General features: G+C 35.7%; 3 protein-coding genes across 3 annotated transcripts; 1 reads left to right on the forward strand and 2 right to left on the reverse strand.

Annotated features, from left to right (window-relative positions):
- The first annotated feature begins 953 nt into the window (after positions 1 to 953).
- On the forward strand, positions 954 to 1,674 carry LOC137941864 (nuclear transcription factor Y subunit B-1-like). Its single transcript, XM_068787471.1, has one exon. It carries the CDS (start codon positions 955 to 957, stop codon positions 1,609 to 1,611), a length of 657 nt encoding a protein of 218 aa, XP_068643572.1. The 5' UTR covers position 954; the 3' UTR covers positions 1,612 to 1,674.
- Positions 1,675 to 3,832: 2,158 nt separating this feature from the next.
- LOC137940165 (anthocyanin 5-aromatic acyltransferase-like) lies at positions 3,833 to 5,200 on the reverse strand. The gene has a single exon (XM_068785098.1). It carries the CDS (start codon positions 5,198 to 5,200, stop codon positions 3,833 to 3,835), a length of 1,368 nt encoding a protein of 455 aa, XP_068641199.1.
- A 1,093-nt stretch (positions 5,201 to 6,293) lies between these two features.
- LOC137941310 (protein HEAT INTOLERANT 4-like) lies at positions 6,294 to 13,620 on the reverse strand. Its single transcript, XM_068786660.1, has 14 exons — positions 13,316 to 13,620; positions 12,515 to 12,553; positions 10,884 to 10,937; positions 10,205 to 10,268; positions 9,620 to 9,678; positions 8,784 to 8,908; positions 8,615 to 8,677; positions 8,228 to 8,286; positions 7,787 to 7,863; positions 7,555 to 7,593; positions 7,357 to 7,419; positions 7,226 to 7,273; positions 6,994 to 7,122; positions 6,294 to 6,909 (listed from the first exon to the last, which is right to left on the reverse strand). Exons 1-14 carry the CDS (start codon positions 13,487 to 13,489, stop codon positions 6,862 to 6,864), a joined length of 1,041 nt encoding a protein of 346 aa, XP_068642761.1. The 5' UTR covers positions 13,490 to 13,620; the 3' UTR covers positions 6,294 to 6,861.
- Between the last annotated feature and the right edge of the window lie 6,738 nt (positions 13,621 to 20,358).

Genomic DNA, 20,358 nt, shown 5'->3' on the forward strand with positions numbered 1-20,358 from the left:
AATTTTAATATACATGCCCTACTAATAACGATTATCTCTCTATCTCTCTATCTCTCTATATAAATGTGTAAATAAATGTCGGTATGATATTCAAAGAATAAAAAAAAAAAAATCCTTCTTGGGCCATTAATTTTCTGATCTAAATTCCATATAACATTTAATCATGTCTCTACAAACTCAAGTAAAAAAAAGCTTAGACTAAACCTAAATTTGACCTCCAAGCTTAATCCATGTCAAACCCTAGCTTCTGCAACAAAAAACCCATTTATAAACCACCTTGAATGTGTAGGAATCCATAGATTATTTGACATAGTTGACAAGGAGACAATGAAAGACATTCAAACACTGAATACAAAACACTAGAGAGTCATGGGATCAGTTCCAAAACAAGCCATTTGTCATGACCATGTTTCTGCATTTCATCTTATGCTTTGTTTCCTTGTAGGGTTTTGTAGACTTCCTCAAATATTTTTAAACTTGTATGGATGTGAATGGGGAATCTTGGTGAGACAGAACAAGCAAAAGGAGACTAGCAGTAGAGCATCTTTGGCTTCACCTTTAGCTTCCTTTTCTGAGTGTTCAAGATACCTAGGTCCCTTCTTGGTTTTTTTTTTTGTGTGTGTATTTAAACTAATTTTCCATTGATGAAAGGAAAAAATCTGCAGTTTGTTGTTTTTTCTTTTTTCTTTTTGGTTTTTGCTATTCCGAGTTTGATTATGGTAGAAAAAAAAAAGAGGGTGTTTAAATTTGTGAAAATGAATTCAAACAGGAAGATCAATATATTTTCTGTTCATCAGTCCGTCTTTAGCGACTGGTAATTGTTTATTACCAACCGTCTGTAATGGTTACATGTCTCCATCAGTCCGTCTTTCCACTTTTCTTCTCTCTTCCCCTTAAAAACCCAACTCAGTCGCTGCGCTTCTCCTGTTATCTTCTTCCCCTTGCACCACCGCCATGACAGGAAGACAACGCAATCACAGTCCAGTGGGAAGCCCGGGTTCCGACACAGAATCCCGCGTCGTCTCCGACTCCTCGAGCAAAGAGCAGGATCGGTTCCTGCCCATCGCGAATGTCAACCGAATAATGAAGAAATCCCTCCCTGCAAATGCCAAGATATCTAAAGAAGCCAAGGAGACGGTCCAGGAATGCGTCTCGGAGTTCATTAGCTTCATCACCGGCGAAGCCTCAGATAAATGCCAGAGGGAGAAGCGGAAGACCATCAATGGAGACGATCTCTTGTGGGCAATGACCACTCTCGGGTTCGAGAAGTATGTGGGTCCTCTCAAGGTTTACCTGAACAGGTACAGGGATACGGAGGGAGAGAAGAATTCCATGGCGAGGCAAGGCGATCAGTCCCCAACTGATGAGGTGCAGAACAGTGCCTATTCCGGTAACACAAGTCTCGCTAATTCCACTTTTAACAGCATGGGTACTGCTTCGAGTTTTAATGGCGGATTCTGCTCAGGAGGCCTCTCTGCTCTTGGTGGAGGTACAGTGATGGGTTACGGAGCGAATTCGAAAATGGGTGGATTTCATATCGAAGAAACGACTGATTATGGAGTTGGAAACGGCGTTCGCAGTATATCTACTCATCATGGAGTTCCCTGGTAGAGGAAGAACTGAATCTCTTCTGTAATTTTTCTCTTATATTATCTTCTTCTAATTCCAACTAATTACGGTCATCTATGATGAAGATTTCTTGTATTAACAGAAGGTTGATGTTATTCTAAGGGCAACAGTGTTTTTCTTTTTCTCTAGAAAGAGGAAGAAAGAAGTAGTTTTATCAATTATTATCGTGAATTTGATCTTACAATCCAGTCTGTTCTTCATGTCGTATCTGAAGTTCTTATAATTCATGATCAGCTGCAAGAAACTCTCCTGTAATGAGTCTCTTATCATCCGTAATGGAGTTCAATCGAGAGAGTTGAGGAAGAAGATGGTCTTCTTTTCCTATTCCGAGTCTGTGACCAATGATTCGAGATTCAACAGAAAAAAATATCATTTTTGTGTTCATTGAGATTTATATTTGTTTTCTATTTATTATTATCATTATCAATGTCATTAAAACCAAACTAACCATCAAACCGGTAAGATAGTCGGTTTGGTTTTGATCAAATCGGGTTAAATTGGGTTCAACTGTAGGTGGGTCAAAATTAGGATATTATCGTTATTAGGATACAAAAGTCGGTTCAAATCTAATTATCCAATTTATGGGCGAACCGAACCAATCGACCGAGTAATCCAATTTTATCTGAATAAGAACCGGGTTTAATTAGGTTGAACCGACTGATTTAGTCCGGTTTGACAATATAGATAAAAAATAAAATTATTATTATTATGAAAAAGGTGGGATGGAAATGCCTAGCAACATCTTTTGGAAAGACTCGAAGAAGAGACTATGAAAAGGAATCAGGACCATCCATTGAGTAGTGAGTGGGGCTTTATGAAAGATGATGCTATGGGGCCCAAAATCTTGATTGATTAGACAATCATATATAATAAGGGAGATGCCATACGTGACCATTTAATTTGAATGTGCCATATTTAGCAATTGTTTTTTCTTAATAAAAGGAATTGAGAGAATGAAACAAGGGGTAAGTGCCCTTATTAATAAAGGATCCCCTTGAGGTCTCTTTCCCTCTTGAGGGGTAAGTGCCCATAGTAAAAGAATCCATCTGATCATAAAAATCTTATTTGTTGGTACACGTTTTATTATCTTCTATTTATTGTAATAAAATATAAAATTATATATTAATTAATTAATTAATATTTTTTTTAATTTGATTAACACCTTTCATTCTCAATTTAAAATAATTTTCTAATTTAAATATAATGTAAAATTTTATTTTTACTTTTTTTAAATCTTATTTGTCAGTACTTATTTCATAATCTTCTGTTTGACGAGACTCAGGGTGAGTCAAAAGGGATTCGGTCAAAACAGAAGACTCGACTCTTCAATACCTGATTCACCCAAATCGCGAGTCAACTTCACTCAATACACACACACATTGAGTTAATGTCAAATGGGTTTTGCATGGAATCAGATTAGCCAATATGAGATGGGTTTAAGTTCCATTAGAAGTTTAATATTAACACTAAACATATATTCAAGAATAATCATAATTGCATAAACATATAAACTTTCAAGAATATGATCGAATGGCCCTCATGAAATATTTGTCAATAATGTTTCTGCTCATAGAAGCTTTCATATGATATTGATTACACACTCATTTGAGAAACCCATTTCAGAAGTAAGAGTAGCATCGAGCTAAGCCAATTTCAAACCTGCATATATACAAACTTGGTTTGATTTGAATACTTCGAACTCAAACTTAGCCTCAAGCCTAAAATTAGAATCAAACTCGAGCCCAAAATTTTTAACCGAGTTTAAGCTTTGAGCTCGAGTTGGGTTTGAACTCCAACTTACATTTAAAATTATAAAAATATAAACTACAAAAGTAAATAAAGAGAATATTGTAATGAACTGTAAGCTATCATAGAGGAGTTCAAGATTTGGCAATGGAGCATACTAATGTATAATAACCAGCTTAATAAACTTAAAAGAAAGAACAAATACTTCCATCAATAGTCTTTATTCTATTAGCAAACATGACTCAAGAGGGCTTTAATATTAATCATCTTGGAGGTTTGAGATAAATAAGACAAACTATCAACCAATTAAAGACGGAATTGACGAAAACAATCAGCTCATAAGCTAACAAGACGAGTTTGAAAAATCTCGAGTTTGGCCTTATTTAAAGTTTAAGGGCCTAGTTTTTTCGGAGGCTATCTCAAACTATTTGAGACCTGATTTGACTTGGTGCTACCCCTATTCAGAGGCTAATTTATCATATTTCTCATACTTCAGCTCCTCTAAGAACAGTGAAGCAAACTTATTCATGTGAGAAGGAGAAAGAGCGATGGTGAGCTGAACACCCCCTTCATCATCTCTAGCGCCTGCTAATGTCATCATCCCCTCCCGGTTCATCCCCACCAGCTCAACCTTACTTGGTCTTCCCCACCCGAAATCCGTCTCGTAAACCCTAAATCTGGGAGACCCAGAAACATATAATGAAGCAGAGGGAGGATCTTCAATCTGCAGAGCCCATTCACCAGAGTCTTTGATGCCCAGCTTCTTGGCCTCGCAGATTGCACGTTGGATGGCCTCAATGGAAAGCTTAAACCCGTCTTCGCCGATCAATTGGTGCACCTTAGTCAGGACCTTACATGGCTTTATACAGTTCCTGTAGTCTTCCAGCGATGGTGCATCAATGAGGCCTCGACAATCCATCGTGAAGAAGAAGCAAGTATCTTCGTCTTCGGTCTCCACCTCTCTTGCCAGCGTGCTGCATGTCCAGACTTGGGCGCTCAATGCGACGAATGTGGACACTGGGTGTCTCCCGTTGCAGCCATGGCCATGATTGTTGGCTCTGCTTTTCAAGGACTTGATGACTGATGAAGAGAGGACGAAGGTTCTGGGCGTTGGAGCATGGTGATTTTGAAGCCATGAGCCGCGGGCGTTCTGTGCCTTCTGGTGATGATCTCCGGAAATTACGACATTTTCATGGAGGCCGTTAAAGATTGATCGATCAAGGGAAGCAACAAGCGGAATATTATCGCATCCACTGCGACAAATCTCCGTCCAGCACTTCATGAACTGCCACAGTCCATGCCCATCGACTGCTGCGTGATGTACAACGAACCCAACGGCCATGCCGGCCCCGGAGAAGCGGGTGACCTGCACAGACATCACAGGGATCGGCAGCACCGTGAGATTCAATGAAGGGGCGAGAGCTTGAAGAGCTGCTTCATCGTACTCTTCTTCTCCAACCAACCGGTGATAATGAAGGGTAGTTTCGGCCACGACGAAGGTAACAGAAGGGTTCAAGCAATCTATCTCCAACTCGTCGGCTTCATGAGAGCGGACGAGTTTCCCGGCGAGAGCCGGAAAATGCTGGAGGGCTTTGGAAAAGGAGGCTTTGAGACCACGGAGGTGAGAGAGAAAAGAGGAAGAATCGTCTGTGTCGTAAAATAAGACTCTACGGATTGGTGGGAAGGAACCAAATATACGATCAAACGAGGAGAGCTTCAAAGGGGTTGTAGGGAATGAAACTTCCATGGGAGGAGAAATGGTACAGGAATCGATGATCTGAACTTGCTCCATATCGGACTCTTCTTTCCTTCCACCTGCATCCATCTGCCCCGTTCTGGTACATCCTTTAAGCAGAGCTTGTAATTAATGGAGAACCAGGATCTTCTGCTCGTGGGGTGCGAGTAATTAATTACAAGAGGGAATACCGGAAAAGAAATCCGGCGACCTCGGAATGCCTTCTCAGACGGTAAGAAAGGAAGGATGATTGTCCCCTTTAAATGTATCCCATCGATGGGATTCCATTCAATCGAATTACTTAAATTGAAGAATCTAAAAGGCATACCGAGTACAGATTCATGGAAGTATATTACTAGCCTGCTTTTATAGAAGGTTCAAATCAATGTTATTTAAAACCGAACCCACCATTAAACCGGTAAGATAATCGGTTTTGTTAGCCCGTTTTTTTTTATCTAGCCGGGTTAGATTGTATTCGATTGTAAGTTTCGTCCCCACCTTGAATACTCTCTCCAATAAAAAAAAATTGTAAATCTCTTACAGTGGTTATCAAACTAGACCTGATTCAACTAACCCTTTTTATTGACCGACCGGATCAACCAAATGGGTCATCCGGTTTTAAGGTAAATCTAGTTTTTATTTAAATAAGAACCGGAAAAAGTTCCAATTCTGATTGAACATAGTTGAATCGGCCAGTTTGATTTTATTTTGACAACATTGGTTCAAATACAAGACCTATTAATAAGGAAAATCGAAGCACCGCATCCAGATCATATCAGAATGAACGGAAACGACGTTTAGTATTTCTAAAGCATTGACCAAATCACTGATTTATTTGGATAAGTAAAAAAAAATTCTAAGTTAAATCACCGAGTGAGTCACTACTTTTGTAAGTAATCAAGCCGGCAATTTAAATTGCATTTTCTCATTATCATATCGAATGACCTAAAAACTGAATCATATTGTCATCACTGCTTCCAATCTATATCGTTCAATAAGCATCAAGATATCAGGGATCTACGTTGTCATTGGCAGAACTCGAAGAACCATCTTTGAAATAAAAAGAAATATAATTTCTCAAGTATAATAATATTTGGTATTAGTAGCAAATGACTAGAAAGGGGAAAAATTACTAATAACAGATCATTATCATTACAATATATTTGACTTAATTGACCACTTATTTGAACCACAAACCTTTTTTTGTCCGGGAAAAGAAAAGAAATTTATTATTGAATCTGAAGAAAAATCTTCAAAATAAGTTTCCAAAATCTAAAAGCCTCAATTAAATGATGAAGCTTTATCACCTTCTTGCCCTTGTGGGTTCAGACTTCAGAAGCCATGGCAGTAAAGCCATCAATCCTCACTCTAGGGAGACTGTTTAACTTCCAACTAAATCCAAATAAAATAAAATTCTGGCCAAAGCCATTGACCAACCATCATGAAAATGTCATGCTATAAAATTTTCAGACTAGCTAAGCTTCTGTAAATGTATGATGTCACTCTATGATTTCCTAAATCAAACCATGTATAAATCAACCAATGGTGGAAGCTCAAACGATCGAACCCGAGTCAAGATTCTCCTTCGACAAGTTCACCAACGAGGTTGTTTGTACAAAAGGTCACTCGACCTTTGGAAGCCTGATCCACCACTCTAACAAAACTTTTACTCCCACCACTTTCACAGCAGAAGCCATGAGACCAACTGGCAACAGTCAAATGCATAAAGAGGTTCCTCCCCTTGACTTTCATCAGAAGACCTCGTGAGCCTTGCCATAGTACCTATTGATGAAAGGAGACTAGCCAAAAACACAAAAAGCACAATTAAATACAAGTAGGATAGAGAACGCCAGGAGAAGAAGATGCAAAAAACATGGACAGACCTTTACGCTAGATATATCTGGAGTGTCAGGTTTTTGTACGGGGTAGAACTTGTAAAACCGCATACTTTCGTATGCCTCTTTAGTTTTCTCATCCATCTCTTCAACAGCCATTTTCCGTGCCTCCTTTGCCTATAGGAATCACATAATGCATTTACATCCTATTACACAGGAAAAGGATAAATTTTTCCAAAGTTTAGGGAAAATAAGAGCCAGTGTGGCTGGCTTTATATACCTCACGTTGTGCTTTTTTGGATTCTTTCACCTTTTCTTTGATAAATTTCTGAACAAACAAAAACACAAACTCTGAGTTTGCACACGACATAAAGGAAAACAGCCATGTTTCTGTTTCTTATGAATGTGTACCTTAAACTCCTCTTTCTCACTCTCCGGTAAAACTTCATCCTTAATTTTTTCATCAGCAAATTCCTTAATTGTACAAACAATTTAAAGAATCAGACAAAATAATACCATGAAAAACCAAACTAACATATGTTTGAAAATTATGTCAGTTTCTGAATGAGCATAAATCATTTCTCATAAAAAGATTAGAAATTATAGTACCTCCAAGTCATCCATGTCCCAGTCAAAATCACAGACGACCTGTTGTACGGAATACAGAATAGAAAAATAAAAGACTCAGTCGATATCACTTAGCAAAATAAAGCTGCCTGCAGTCTGGCATTTTGAGTATGTTTTCACAGGAAGTAAAATGAGGCAGCATATCCCAACCCAGTAAACGAACAAAGAGATTAGTCAAAAGGCTGATGCAATAAAACAGTAGCATAAAACTTACAGGAGGTTCTGTCGGATACATAATTTGAACGACAGTGTTCTGCTCTTCCTCATCCTCCTTTAAAGGATTGTAGAAATCTACAACAAAGATTACAGACAATTGATAACATTCTTTAGAAAAAAGAATTTCAGTAAAAGATATTCCGTGCATTACATTTCTTTTGATTAAACAATTTTTATGAACAAAGTTCCTTCAGATGGCTATAGACTTTTTAAGAAATGGATGAAACTTAAAACTGCAAGTTTGAGCATTCTGATTGAATATTCCTTTGCATAGTGAAAAAGAAAAAAGAAAAAAGAAACTCAAAACATACAGCAAAGAATAGACAGATAACGGAGACTGAATGAGTGGCTGCTGGATGAAGTACCTCAATTTTGTAATTTCCTAATAGATACTCCTACATATACAGTCTTTAAAGCATGTGAAAGCACAAACACTCACATGGTAGGCAATAATCATATTTCTTGATGCGTTCTATCTTCAAATGTTTCAAGGCAGCTCTGTAATAGTTCAAGTAAGAGTTGTCAGAGAAATCAGAATTCCAACTGTGGATTGATTTGGCAGTAACAGGAAAAAGTAAATGAAGAGATGATTAAAAGGCAATATGAAACCAAAGATTATTTTTCTCTTATTTTCCTAATAGTTAAACAAACAGAATCCCAATCATGCCTAAGAGTAATCTATATGATAAAAGAAGCACCAACAAGAAGGTTGGAACCAAAATCTGAAGGCTAATAAACAACTACAGCCTATCAAATCAAGTACAAAAAATAAGAACAAAAATAAAACAGAAAGAACATAAAAAAATCAATCAAAAAGCTCAGATACCTTCTCTGGGTACAGCTCAATGTAAAAATTTGATGAGACTTAAACCTTTCTACCTGACTAAGTCTGCAAAATAAGGAAATGAAAACTGATTTCAACAACTGACAGAAATATGAGAAAAAAAATCCTGAGTTACAACTCAATATCTGCAGTGATACCAACGGGAAGATACCTATCCTCTAAGGGGAAATAAGGAGCCCAAGCCATTTTCATTTCTTTCATTGGTATTATTTCTTCATTCTCCCTTTGCACAGATTTTACACCAATTTTATCAGATGGAGGGAATGGGAACACAACCTGTTCAAAGTGAAAGAGACAAATGAGGCACAAAATCTAGCCAATAACAAAAATAAATCTATATTAAGCGGGAATGAGACAAATCAGTTAGATAAATACAGCTTTCTTTTTTGTAACAATGAGAAAGAGAATTCCAGAAAGAAAACACCCAAGGCAGCAAAAAGAACAGACAGTAAAGAGAATACATCTTACATAGCTTTTAAATATTAAACTCCTAGAGCCTGTTATGGCTCGCTTGTACAAAAAGAAAATTATAGTGGCTTGCATAATAAAGAAGAGAGTACTATACTAGCTAGAAGTTGTTTGAACTTATGTAGAATCAAAGTAAAACTCTCTAACTGTGCAAAATACACATAAAATTATTACATAAACATCCAGACATCAATGGCAATCTGAGTTGTGCTTTGATAATATGCTCACATGAACATAGGGATTGACATAAAATCCCTGCATGTACCATAAATGAAGTACATAATCAATGTAAGACATTTTCCAATGAAGAAAAGTGGTTAACAGATACAATATTTTCATGAAAATTACTCCATCTAAACAACGCTACTTTTAGAAGAGCCTCAGTTGTAGTTAAGAAACAGAGAGAGGCATCAATCTAAAGCACTGCTCTCCCTGAATTTTAAATTCAAGACAAGATATCGAGACTGACCATGAAAAAATAAAATTAAAAAAAAAAAAAACAAAGTTGAGCAAACTTACAGCCACCACTGCAGGGATGCATATAACCTTTCCTTCACCTTTGATGAAAACCATTTGAGCTGAAAAAACAAGAAAGAAAACATTAAATTAAATTAAAACATGAAATTAGTAGTGGAATGCTCTGTTACACATTTTAAAGCATGATGATGAATAAGTAAGCTTCTCACACAAAAGCTAAATTTTGAGATGTAAACATTTAGAAATGTTCTAAAGATACGGAAACATCAACGTTAAGATATAAAAATTCAGATATGTACTATAGAAAAATAGAGACCACAAATTAAACAAACAAGTAATTAATCACAACTAAGTATGCCTCTCGCACAAAAGCTAATCAGAACTAGTTGCTTCGAAGAAATGTAATAAATGAAAAAAAAAAATCATACGGCACGCAATACACAGGAAGATACGGAAAAAAAGTTAAATTTTAAGGTATAAACAGTTGCGAGTGTTCAAAAGAATTCATATAAGAAGACAATAAGATAATAGTAACAAAAATGTCTGAGAAGCAGAAGATCTACATCATGTAGGAATGATCCTCCACTCATACAGTAAATGGAAAGTAATCTCAAAGATAGCACTTACGTTCAGTACAACCAAAAATGTAAACTTTTTTCCCATGCAGGACTCCCCCTTCTTCAAAGGAATTCTGGCCAACAATTGAAGAAATTGTTAAAAACAAATAAAATCAATGTAGTCTAATTCAAACGGAAGAAATAAAATATAGAATATAAAACAAAGCAAAACAAAAGCATGGACCTAACCCCCCAATCAGGCAGGCCAAAGCTGAATTTTGATTGGAGCTCCCAATGAAATCCTGGGCTAGCAAGGGTTGGAGGAGTCATCAGACAGATGGGTCATGTATGGCTGACATTCTTGGATCCAGCGGGTCTTATTGATTCATTTAGTCAGAAAGAAAAGCCCTCATTGGGAACAAGTTATTTGCTCAGAATTTTTCAGAACTAGTAATCATAGAAAGAGATTCAGCTCTTGTCATTCAAAGCTGCCATGTTGGAGGCCAAAGCATGTATTTGATGAAACACAAGATGTTAGCAGTCTATCCCATGTTCTTTTGTCAGCATGCCCATCAAGTTCAAAACTTGCATCTCAGATGAATTAGCCAAGCGTGTGACCACATGTCCCACAATTGTGTTTGGAAATCGCTTCCTCTCTATTTCCAGCAGATGCTACGCCACTTCTATAATTTGAGTTTTTTTTATTTATTACTTCAATTATCAATAAGTTTAAAAAAAAAATCCCAAACCTCCAAGTTTGTAAAGTCCCATTTGATCTCGTAAACAGCATCCATCTGGTCCCACTGTCATTAGCAAACGGTACACGGTTAGATGATAAAGAAAAATAGTAAAAAGAAAAACCGATTGGTCATATAGTATCAACTAGATTGTATGCCGGTACTGCCTCATTGTGCATGAGTGGAACTCACAAGGCAACATACAAACCGATGAGGTTATCCTTCATGAGACGTATATCCATGTACACTAACCAATTTAGTAAATCTGATTCCACATGATATGCTATTACAAAAAAGCTGAAACTATCCATGCCCTCTGTGTTCACTTTTTTTTACGATGTCTTCGTCTTTGTTAAGAAAAGAATATTCAGCTTCTGGTATTCAACTTCTTAATAGACGTAAATATCATAAAAACATGAAAATCAATAAGTTTCTTTTTTTAGTACAGAATAGACAACTCATTGCATTTGAGAACAGGCGTGGCTTCTGTCACGGTATGTATATGGATATAAATGAGATAGAAAGGCACTTAGATGGTAAAAAAAGACATTCTTCAGTAAATCACCAAACAGATGAACAAATATATTAGCTGGCTAGAGAATCCACACATTAAAATTTGGATGTTTAGCTACATATAACACTTTCCAGTTCTGGTTCAGAATTTTATGTTTTTCAAATTGGAACTTACACCAATAATATTCCTTTAATGTTGTGACGGAAGAATTTAATTTCAAGATCAGCATGTTTTCCTCATTTGGCTGATTATAGAAGGCACAAAAAAGTATAGGCTTTTTACGCACTTGTCATCTTCAAAAATGACATGGCCAGATGCCTTAGCGGGATGCTAGGCTTACAGGTCATTTACCTCAAAATAATAAAGGTTAGAAGTTTCAAGTCATTGTCTCTTCAAACTTACAAAAACCAAGGTACATTTTGATTGTGTAGAAGGAATTCAAAACAGTCGACACTGAAATTAATGACACAATGCGCGTTGACTTTTGCCCATGCCATTACACCAAACGCAGGACTTCATAATAAGATCCTTGTATCAGGACCACACGATACAGATAATGTGCCTGAGTAACGCTGATCACAAAGTTTTAGAACTCCAGCTCACTTCTTACTTTGAAAACATAAATGGAAATAAGCACAACAGACATTAACAAAAGCCTACCAAACACGGTAGGTGGAATGACAATACAGCGCAGAGAGTTTTTCCACTTGTATATAGGTTATTTTGGCATTACTTTCATTAAATAAGTACAAGAAAAGGAGTCTTTTGCATTAAAATTAAACATTCACTAGTTCAAAATAGATAAGTACACAAGAAAAGAGGAATAAGAGACACGTGGGCAAGATGTGTGATCTTCGCCAGTTGGAATGTAATAAATTGGACAAAGTTTCTCTACTAATTCAGAACTTGTTCTTTACCGTTATTTCCGTTGTAATAACGGAATACAACGAACTCGTAATGCATGGAAAAGACGAGCAAAATATGGCCGCTCGGAGCAAAGTAAATTCAAGAAAATTTCTTCACTAAAATCCAAGAAAAGAACATAACTTAAATCTGCAAGGAGAGACAGGTGAGACATGCACAAACTGACAACTAGGTCAAAGAACGAAAGAGAAAATTGACGACAAACCTCTGTTCCAACAGGAAATGCAGCTTGCCATAAGTCTTCCTGCAAAGCCAAACAGGAATTTTAAACATAAAGAAAAAATAAACTTTACAGATGAAGTTCCCAGTTCCTGTTAACTAAATAGCTTCTCACTATCTCCGGCAGAGGAAAAAGAACAAGACAGTGTTACGATTAAGTAAGAAACTTCACACAACAATATTTATACTGAAACAATTCAACAGAAGAAGCTCACGTAAAAAATAATAAAAGATAGACAAAAACTAATCTAACAAACTAACATAACTTTTTGACTAAATCAGTGAAAACAACATTACGAAAACCTAAATTTTCTTCTAAGGCAAAAAAGATACTAAATATCAACACCAAATCACAGTTTTTTAATGACTCCAAACTAACTTAACATTTACTCCAGAAAAGATGATAAAATCACACGTAAGATTCTATAAGTTACGAATAACTAAATCTTCAGCTGGCATTTCCAAAGAACCGACGAAATAACGAGAACAAGTACAGGAAAAAAAAAAAAAAAAAAAACTTGACACTTGCATCGATGGAAATATACATAAGAAAAGCTCTCCTAACCTTCGATATTTCAGTAATATACATTTCTACAACCACTCGCAAAAACGCATGACAAGCCAGTCAGTTGTAGCAAATATAGAACTCAACATATAGCCCAAAACAACCACAACAATCACAATCATGAAAGTCGAGATATACTCAGGAGCACAATCCTCTAGGAGAACAGAAAGCTTAGCTATAAGCCTATAATTCAGCCCGATCTACACAAAAAACCGATCTTACCATATTCCGCTTGTCCTCGATAATCTCCGGCTCCTCGATAGATTTCGCAGCAGCAGGAGCCTTCACTCGCTTTGCTCTACGAGAAGCTTCTTTATCTCCTTTAGGCAGCTCCTCCGCCGACTGCTTCTCCGCCTTTGGCTCCGTCTTCCTCTTCGTTGCCCTACGTCTTGCCATTGCAGAATCGAGGAAGACAGAATGAGAGAGAGAAGAAGAGGATTTCCCGCTGCGCGGGCGGCTCGGATTTGAAGGAGGCGAGAGCGATAAATAATGAAATGGAAGAGACGAGAGGCGGAGGGGAAATAGGGAGGGTGGGTTTATGTGTCTCGGATGACGAGTGGCAGCGGGATTTTGAAATTTTGTACGGACAGCGCGTGAGATACAAGCCTTGTCTCGGATAACTCGGGCCGAAGCCCTCGTTTGTTAAAATTGAGGTGATTTGGATCCTGAACGTCAATCGGACGCCTTATCTGACGGTTCTGATGAATTTTTGAATAAATATTTTAATTTTAAGTTTCGAATTTTGATTTTGAAATATGTAATCTGCCGCTTCTTTTCGGATAAATATGACGCTCTGAACTCTTAAGGCTGATTAACAAACATTAGCTGTATTATCGAAGTCCTAATTAATCTTAGGTTCCCCTTTTAGACCATAATTATTAAAGAGATCCAATGGGTAACGACAGACCAGGTCAGGGGTGTTCTGTCACGGTGTCACCTCTTCCCATTACTCCAAACCTATTTAATTACCTTCCTTATTAGAAACAAGAAAATGATGTTTTATTACTCGTTTATTTACCTAATTATTTGTAAATTAGATAAATAGGTAAAGAAAATTTAATTATGATACCTAAAATTATGCTAATTATGTATATTTATAAAATTATATTAAAATATTACAAGGTCTTATAAAATAAAAAATAAAGTATTCAAAGTGTGAATTATAATAATATTAAAGTGTAAGGTATCAATATTAGAACATCCAAATATCTATACCGTGTTATGGTTTTAGGTTAAGTACTTATGCCTTCCGCTCTTAACAGGGCGGTCTTTTGGGATATATTGGTTAGGTGTTTATCATCTGGTAGGCTGCGGTCTGCGTGTGTTAATCCGGTCCGGCCAGTGTCACTAGAGTGGGTCGTCACAGGTAGGTCGTCGTGGACATCAGCTCGTGAAGGTGGGGTGTGATGTTATAGTAATGGGTTAAATATTTATGCCTTCCGCTCCTAACAGGCCGGTCTTTTGGGATATACTGGCTAGGTGTTTCTCACATATTCGATATATATAATAAGTATGCATCATCTTTTAAACCCTCCAAATTTGGTACATATGAGCCGAATCATATCAGGTTAAATGGGAACCCGACTCTACCCAACCCAAAAAAACAATGTTATGGGTTCCTCTCATCCTATAATTCAGTTATGGGATTTGAAGGGAAAAACTTATGTAGATTCTGGTTTCCCAAAACCCAACATAAATACTTCTTTACCCTTTTTTTAAATAAAATAGTAGTATATCAAAATTTCATGAAAAAACATTTTTTATTCTTTATTGTTATGTTTTTAAAATAATTTGACACCTTTAAGCATAGAAATTATTTTTATATTTTTTTATTTTTTTACTATTCTATTGGAATTAGCTGCCTATCTTTAATATTTACGTTGCGCCTTTTCTAACAGGTCGATCTTTTAGTGCAATTGGTTTCAACATGGTATCAAAGCAGGTTGGTCATGAATTCGAATCCCAATCTCTCTCTCTCTCTCCCCCCCGAATTTTACACGGGTTGTCCCTGTGCGGGGGAGTGTTGAGATATCGATGTCATCACCTGTCATCGAAGACTGTCTCGAATTAATCTTTGTTTCGCTGCGAGAGCAAGGTTCAAAAGTGCTCCTAACATAAATACTTCTTTACCTTTTTTTAAAATAAAATAGTAGTATAACAAATTTTCACGAAAAAACTTTTTTTATTCTTTATTGTTATGTTGTTAAAATAAATTGACACCTTTAAGCATAGAAATTATTTTTATAAATTTTATTTTTTTATTATTCTGTTGGAATTGGCTACTTATTTTTAATATTCACGTTGCGCCTTCTCTAACAGGTCGATCTTTTAGTGCAATTGGTTTCAACATGGTATCAAAGCAGGTTGGTCACGAGTTCAAATTCAACTCCCCCCCCCCCCCCCCCCCCGAATTTGTCCCTTGTATGTTGGGACCCGAATTTTACACGGGTTGTCCCCGTGTGGGAGAGTGTTGAGATATCGATGGCGTCACCTGTCTCGAATTAATCTTTGGTTCACCGTTAGAGCAATGTTCAGAAGTGTTCTCGACGAAGAAGATGACGAGACCAGATTTGACTCAAACCAGACTTAATTGAATCGAATTACCGAACCGGATGTCCGAATCGGATCGTACAAATAGACTTCTGCTGATCGCACCCGATGGAGCGCTCAAGAAGAGTGGGTATAAGACATATTTTGTTTCAGACCAAGCGTAGTATGCAGAAAAAACTTATACAACTCACTTGGCAAGTTGGCATAGGTATACCAACTTGAGGGGGAATGTTGGTGTGAACTGTCTGAGCTTTCTTTTAGAAGAGGAAATCTTCCGTATAATCAAAACAAAAAAGTCTATTAGCGTATTGTAGGAAACGGATTGTTTCCTTATCCTGTGATTTTATTCCTTGATTTTAGGATCTAAATTTATCCTAAAATCAGTATGTAATGTATTAAAAATAACCTCCTAAACGAAGAAATATCATCGGAAAATTCTTTGAAAAAAAAATTGTTGAGATATCGACCGAACCGGTCCTTGTATAAGGTTATGTTGCGTCTCTCACTATTGCCTCGAGGTTTTAGCGCAACTGGTTTCAACATGGTATCAGAGTAGGTCGATCATGTGTCCGAATCCTACTGCCCCTAATATTTGCGTTGACAAATTTGGTCCCCCAGTTTGTGGGGTTTGCCCCGTGTTATGGGTATCACACGTGCGGGGGAGTGTTGGAATTGGTTGCATGTCTTTAATATTCACGTTGTGCCTTCTCTAACAATTGGTTTCAACATATTTTTACAAAGTTAAATGAACAGTAGAATGAGTGTGGGAACAAGTTACATTCACGACTTCATAGAACCTAACTTGGACCAGCCCTAGCCATTAAGGGAGATCCATATTAGTCAATAAAATGTTTAATATTTTTTTATTTATAGTTAATTCAATTATTTATCATTTTATAGATATTTAAGATTATTTTATTTTATTTTCAATACATTTAAACAATATTCATTATTCTGTCTTATTCAATTAGTTGTTATTTTGATTAATTTCAACTATTAATTATTTTGTCATTTGAATTGGTATTTATTTTATTTAATAATAAGACGCATATATTAATATACTTATTGGATAATTTTTTAATAAAATAAAATATCAAATATAAAATTATCATAAAAAATTATCTCATGCTGAAAGTATTATGCCATTAATTCTCAAATACTTATTTAAAAAAATTATACGATTTTCCAGCCATCTTGGCCCAAAATTTACGTGGAAATTATATAATTTTAAGCTAAAAAATGTTTTTAGAAAACAAGCCGAATTTCTACTCTAAGGGCCTATTAGTGCCCAACGTACGTGAAGTGTATTTCACTTACGCTGAGGAAAGTGGGCCGAAACCCGTTAGTGCGCCTAGTAAGTGACGGGGGAAAGTGAAATACAATTGTATTTCACTTTTCCCATTTCAGGCATAAAACGATGGTAAGTGAAATCCGAGGGCTTGAGCTCGTATTTCACTTACCATCGTTCAAATACATCTCACTGTCGGGGAGGATTGGGGAGGAACCTTTGTCGAACGAGGTTTCGGAGAATTTTTTTTTCTCTCTCGCGACCTTCGACTTCTCTTATCTCTCGGCCTCCCTCACCTCTCCCTCTCAACCTCCGTCGCAGAGCATGGGAGGCTGAGCCTCTGCCGTAGAGCCTCCCGGCGTACCGTTGGAGCGCCGCCTCCGTCGTTGTTGCCCATTGGCCCGTCTCCTGCCGCTGAGGAAGACAACGCGCGCAGAAAGACGATGGTTTAATTTTTCCTAAGTTACGAAAAATTAAACCGTCGTAAAAATAATAATTTATATTTTTTATTTATAAAATAATTATTTTTATTTATTTTATAATTACTATATTAAATTAGTGATTTAATAGTCATAATTAAAATATTATTAAAATAAATATTTGATAAATTGCTTTGGTTTAATTATCCCATTGCTATAATTAATTAAACCAATGGTTTTAAATTTTCTGACAATATATTATTAATTAATAATAAATAAAAATATATTATGTTATTGATAAATATATATTTATTTATTATATTAAAATAGTTATTTTTAATGTTAAACACATATCTTATGTTATTAAAAAGTAATTTATTTATTTATTATATTCATTTATATATTTTTTTAATAATTTATTTTAGTCACACGTACTCAGAGGGAGTCTGAAATACAATTTGTAAGAGCATCATATTATCGAGATGTTTTAGCAATTCATATGTGACAAAATTATTGACTATTATGTTTTAATGCCACTAAATATTTTTTATGTTGTACTTTTGTATGAACAAATATAATTTTTATAATAAAAAGGTGATTGAGTTATATTTGTATTATTTTTATTTTTATTATTACGATATTTGTGTTGTACGCTATGTAGTACGATATTTGTATAATTATTTTATATTTAGATATTATAAAATTAAAATTTGATTACAATTTTAATAATATAAAAATAAACATTTGTATAATTATTATATTTAATATATTTTATTTATTAACTACTATTAATTTAATTTTCTAATAGTCAAATATATCAAAATATTTTATTTAATAAATAATTTATATACACTTTACACCGTATTTTTCATTGTATATATTAAACAAATACTTTATACTACACTTTTCATTATATATATTAATATAAATAAATATTTTACACTGCACTGTTGCACACTAATACAAACAAATACTTGACGTTACGTTATGTTACCCGTGATACGGAGCCCGTTCGCGTAGGAGCGGCACTGGTTGGGCACGTTCGACACAGCGGAGGACATGGTTTCCATCTCCTTCGGTGGCATCGGCAGAGGTCGCACTAACTTCTACTACCCTTTCTGGACGCCCCGCCGTGTTCTCCACTTCCGCCGTCGCCTCCTCCTCCTACATCGATAGGAATCCTTTACAACAGTGGGAGTGCGGTAAATGAACGAATTGGGGATTGACTTTTGGAGTATCTGAAGCTGGGTTTCTCTTGTTGAGATGGCACGCATGGACGAGTACAGCAGCTTCCCGTGAGGACCCATAAAAAGGGTAAAAACGGGCAAAAGCAACATGGCCTGCGTGGATTCACTGGACATATGGTAGATGGGTTTAAAGAGGTAGATAATGTCACGAGAATGTGTAGTTGACTGGTACAAGTTTTTGGTAAATTGAAGGGTCACCTCTGATTTGTAACAATTCGAAATAATTTCTATCCACTTTGTTAGGAAACAAGTTCAAGTGGGACTAGAATTCTTCATAGATCAATTTTTAATTGTTTGGATAAGAAACGGGATCATCTTGACCGCCTAAAATCGGACCCGGTCAATCGATCGAATGCGAACGGAATGCATCCCATCTGCTATATTTGCAAGTGATTCATAATTTATGTCATGTTTACAATAATTTGATGTTAGACATGTTAAATTCAACGAGCTTGTCAATTTTTGTTGTTTAATTATATTAGTAGACTGTCTTTCATCTTATGTGATTTCATTAGGAGAGGGTTGTTATGGACTCATTAGGGGTTTATTTGTAATTTATATTTATTAGGGGTTTATTTGTAATTTATTAAACTTATGGCATTTAGCATGTTTTCCCTAACTTTTCGATGTGAGGGAGCCATGCCGAAGGCCACAAGTTCAACAAATCACAAATAAACCCCTGATGAATAGAATTTGTAAATAAACCCTTAATAAATAAAAATTATAAATAAACCCCTGGTGAGTCCATATGGGTCACATGATTATATGATATGATATTTTAGAATTCATATTCAACAATCTATGGAATTGGGACAAGGGACGATTTGAAATGTCACATGGGTTCATAAACTATATGTGACATAATAAAATGAAAAAATTGAAGTTATATTTTAGAGAAAAATATTTGGAATTTTCAAAATGTGTGAAACCATTATTATATAAAATATAATGTTAAAAAATAAAAATAAAAACTATATTAGTACATAAAATCATAAATCCATATTAGTACGACAAACCAACACTTGAGAAATGTTCACCATTGTCATATAACATAGTTGACCATAAGTTTGATGTCCTCACCATTGAATGTGCCCTTGGGACCTACCACAACTGGGAAAGTAGGCAAGGATTCACTTCCCTTTATTCCCTCCGAACCCTTTAATAACTCTCTTAAAGAAAAAATAAAGAATAATTATTGCAATTAACTCTCCATGTGAGAACTTGCCATTATAGAATTATACAGAGATATTGTGGGTGATTAGGACTCTACAATTTGAGTATCTCTCTAATTCGATTACTTGTTATCATTGTCTCTATCACTATCTATCACTATGTTTATCTCTATCTTTATCCCTATCTTTATCTCTATAAGACAAAACACTCCATAATTAGAAACCCACTATATAATACGTATCATGTATTGTATCGATATTTCTAAATACAAGATATGGAATAATACGTGTCAATCATGGGGGGCCCCTATATGATATATGTAATTATAAGATGTCTCTTTTAATATATAGAAATATCTAAGTGTAGGTTTTTATTGGTCATTTGCAAGAAAGAGAAAAGTGGCTAAGTTCAATAATTAAACACAAGTGGGTCAATCTTGTCTCCTTCTAGACACACCAAAATGGGTCCATGACCTTAAATATAACCATAAATAATTTAAATAGTTAAAATAATATATTTTATGTGCAAGGCTTATAGAAACATACTATGCACATTATTTTGCAATGTAGATTTATTTGTATTTTATTG

Source organism: Aristolochia californica, unplaced genomic scaffold (assembly GCF_029961685.1).
Source record: "Aristolochia californica isolate CCGP_79_NKW_82.1479 unplaced genomic scaffold, dmAriCali1.0.hap1 SCAF_9, whole genome shotgun sequence".
NCBI classification, from domain to species: domain Eukaryota; kingdom Viridiplantae; phylum Streptophyta; class Magnoliopsida; order Piperales; family Aristolochiaceae; genus Aristolochia; species Aristolochia californica.

Bases quoted from the DNA above. Each gene is read 5' to 3' on its own strand.
- LOC137941864 (XM_068787471.1), top strand. From the start codon at position 955: ATGACAGGAAGACAACGCAATCACAGTCCAGTGGGAAGCCCGGGTTCC.
- LOC137940165 (XM_068785098.1), bottom strand. From the start codon at position 5,200: ATGGATGCAGGTGGAAGGAAAGAAGAGTCCGATATGGAGCAAGTTCAG.
- LOC137941310 (XM_068786660.1), bottom strand. From the start codon at position 13,489: ATGGCAAGACGTAGGGCAACGAAGAGGAAGACGGAGCCAAAGGCGGAG. The intron at 8,678-8,783 runs GTATCTTCCCGT...CTTATTTTGCAG, and splicing joins TATTTCCCCTTAGAGGATAG to ACTTAGTCAGGTAGAAAGGT. The intron at 7,864-8,227 runs GTGAGTGTTTGT...TCTTTGTTGTAG, and splicing joins ATATGATTATTGCCTACCAT to ATTTCTACAATCCTTTAAAG.